Source organism: Nicotiana attenuata, chromosome 2 (assembly GCF_001879085.1).
Source record: "Nicotiana attenuata strain UT chromosome 2, NIATTr2, whole genome shotgun sequence".
In the NCBI taxonomy this organism is placed as follows: Eukaryota; Viridiplantae; Streptophyta; class Magnoliopsida; order Solanales; family Solanaceae; genus Nicotiana; species Nicotiana attenuata.
The window spans coordinates 30,996,339-30,998,425 of record NC_031990.1 but is presented as its reverse complement, the minus strand read 5'-3'; the positions used below and the strand labels follow the sequence as shown (position 1 = coordinate 30,998,425).

Genomic DNA, 2,087 nt, shown 5'->3' with positions numbered 1-2,087 from the left:
ATATTTTTAAAAAAACAATCAATGCCTTTATAATAGATCAAATATAAGAAATTGTTTACACAAAGACGATTGCGGGTAATTTTTATATAAACATTAATTAATAATCACAAAAAAAGGAGAAAAAATTCTGTAAAAGGTCATATCTTTTTCAGTATAAAGATCAAAATACACGCTACAATAAGAAGATTATTTACACCGTCAAAATATAACTAAAAGTACATATAACTTACGTCATTAATTGTATTATTCCAAAATCCAACCAAAACTAGGTTCCAGATATATATTATACTCCAACAAGGACTCTTGTCTTTACTTTGCTCTTGTAGTTGTAGATCCGGGAATTGATTCATCAAATATTATACTCCACACGAGAAGATCTTCGGAATAATCCGTACAGCCAGTGCCGCCGTTAATTCCAACTGCTGTTGCATCGGAGATCGTACGTGATCGTAGTTTCCATGGATTCCAGAAGTAGTAGGGAATCAATCACGAGTAGCACCGTTCAGAATCGGCAGGGGCCTTCACCGCCGGCGACAAAGGCTTCGATAGAGGCACTGCCAATTCTTGAAATTGTACAAGAAGAAAAGAGGACTGAATGTGCTATCTGTTTGCTGGAATTTCAAGTCGGTGGAAAAGCTAAAGAGATGCCATGTAAGCATCGTTATCACCCGAATTGTATTGATCCGTGGTTGCGGGTACATGGATCGTGTCCAGTTTGTAGGTATAAGATGCCTGTAGAGAGACCGAAATTAGTTGACCGTAGGACTGATCGGTATTCTTTTGAATCTGACTGGGAGACCAGAGAAATGGAAATTGACAGCTTCTTTTCTGATTATAATTAATCTGATTAGGAACCTGTGGATTATTAGAATAACTCTTACTGTACTATTTACTTTGTACTTGTGAATTTGAGTTTTAAGTTCATCTTGTTTTGAATTCGATTGTAGTTCAACGGAGGTCTCGAGCTGCATGATCTAAATTAAGTAGTAGTAATATGTATGATTTGCAAATGAATGTTTGTTTTATAATAAGGATTTTAACTTCTAACTTGAAATAGAAAATCTGAAATTGAAGTAGTATTGTATATGTGCTTGATTTTTATGCTAGTGCGCTAGCCTGGTAGTTTGAGTTTCCACCTTTTTTGGTCTTGTCATTCAACATTGAATAAACATATTCATTGTGACAGTATCACATGATTGTGTCAAATCATTTCCTCTGCCTTTTATTTGGAATCTGACTGAGATTTTCACTACTAGAATTGTTCTGGCTGGCAACTTGACAATGTCTTTCAATCTTTTGTCCATTCGTTAGAGGACACTGTGATTTTAACAAGTTTGTCCTGATCATTCCAAGTAAGAGCTTGTTTGGTCAAGCTTTTAGGAGGCCAAAACTACTTTCTTTCCCAAGAAAGTATTTTTAAAATAATTTGAGTTGTTTGGCCAATACACAAAGTACTTTTTGCCAACAGCAGAAGCAGTTTTTCTGCTTTTGGGAAGAAGTAGAAAATTCTGGCTTCTTCCAAGAATCAGAAGCGAAAGTAGAAAATTAATTTACTCAAGACAAAACTATCCTCACCATAAATTTATATTTTTCAAATTATCCCTTACTAATTTAAGTTTTTTCTTTTCATTTTTGTTTCTAGTTTTTGCCATCCTATTAAAATTAAAGATATCATATATATGAATCATATTGTAACTTTTCAAAAATTTTATTGACTTTTCTTGTTTTTGATCTTTTATTTGTGTAATGTCTCGTAACTTTCTAAATTATCTTTTTTTTTTACACTAAGCAAATTATCTGCATCTTCGTTGGATTATCAATTCTCTTCCTACAAATAATTATTTATAATTTCTTCTATTATATGCTATTAGTTCCCGAATCTTTAAAACAATTATCAAATCTGATTTGTGAAATTGACCTACAAATAGGTGATAAATATACAATTGCATTGCATAATCTATCTATATATTATTAAAAGAAGAAGAAAATGCATCCATATTTAGTCAAGTGGCAGCCTCACAATAGGGCACTTGGCATTTTAGGGCAAAGTTAGTAAGGTTAGGTAATAATTAGTTTCTTTTTGAATT

General features: G+C 32.6%; 1 protein-coding gene across 1 annotated transcript; it reads left to right on the top strand.

Moving 5' to 3' along the window:
* Nucleotides 459–842, top strand: LOC109218055 (E3 ubiquitin-protein ligase RING1-like). Its single transcript, XM_019382376.1, has one exon. The coding sequence runs from the start codon at nt 459–461 to the stop codon at nt 840–842; it is 384 nt and encodes a 127-aa protein (XP_019237921.1).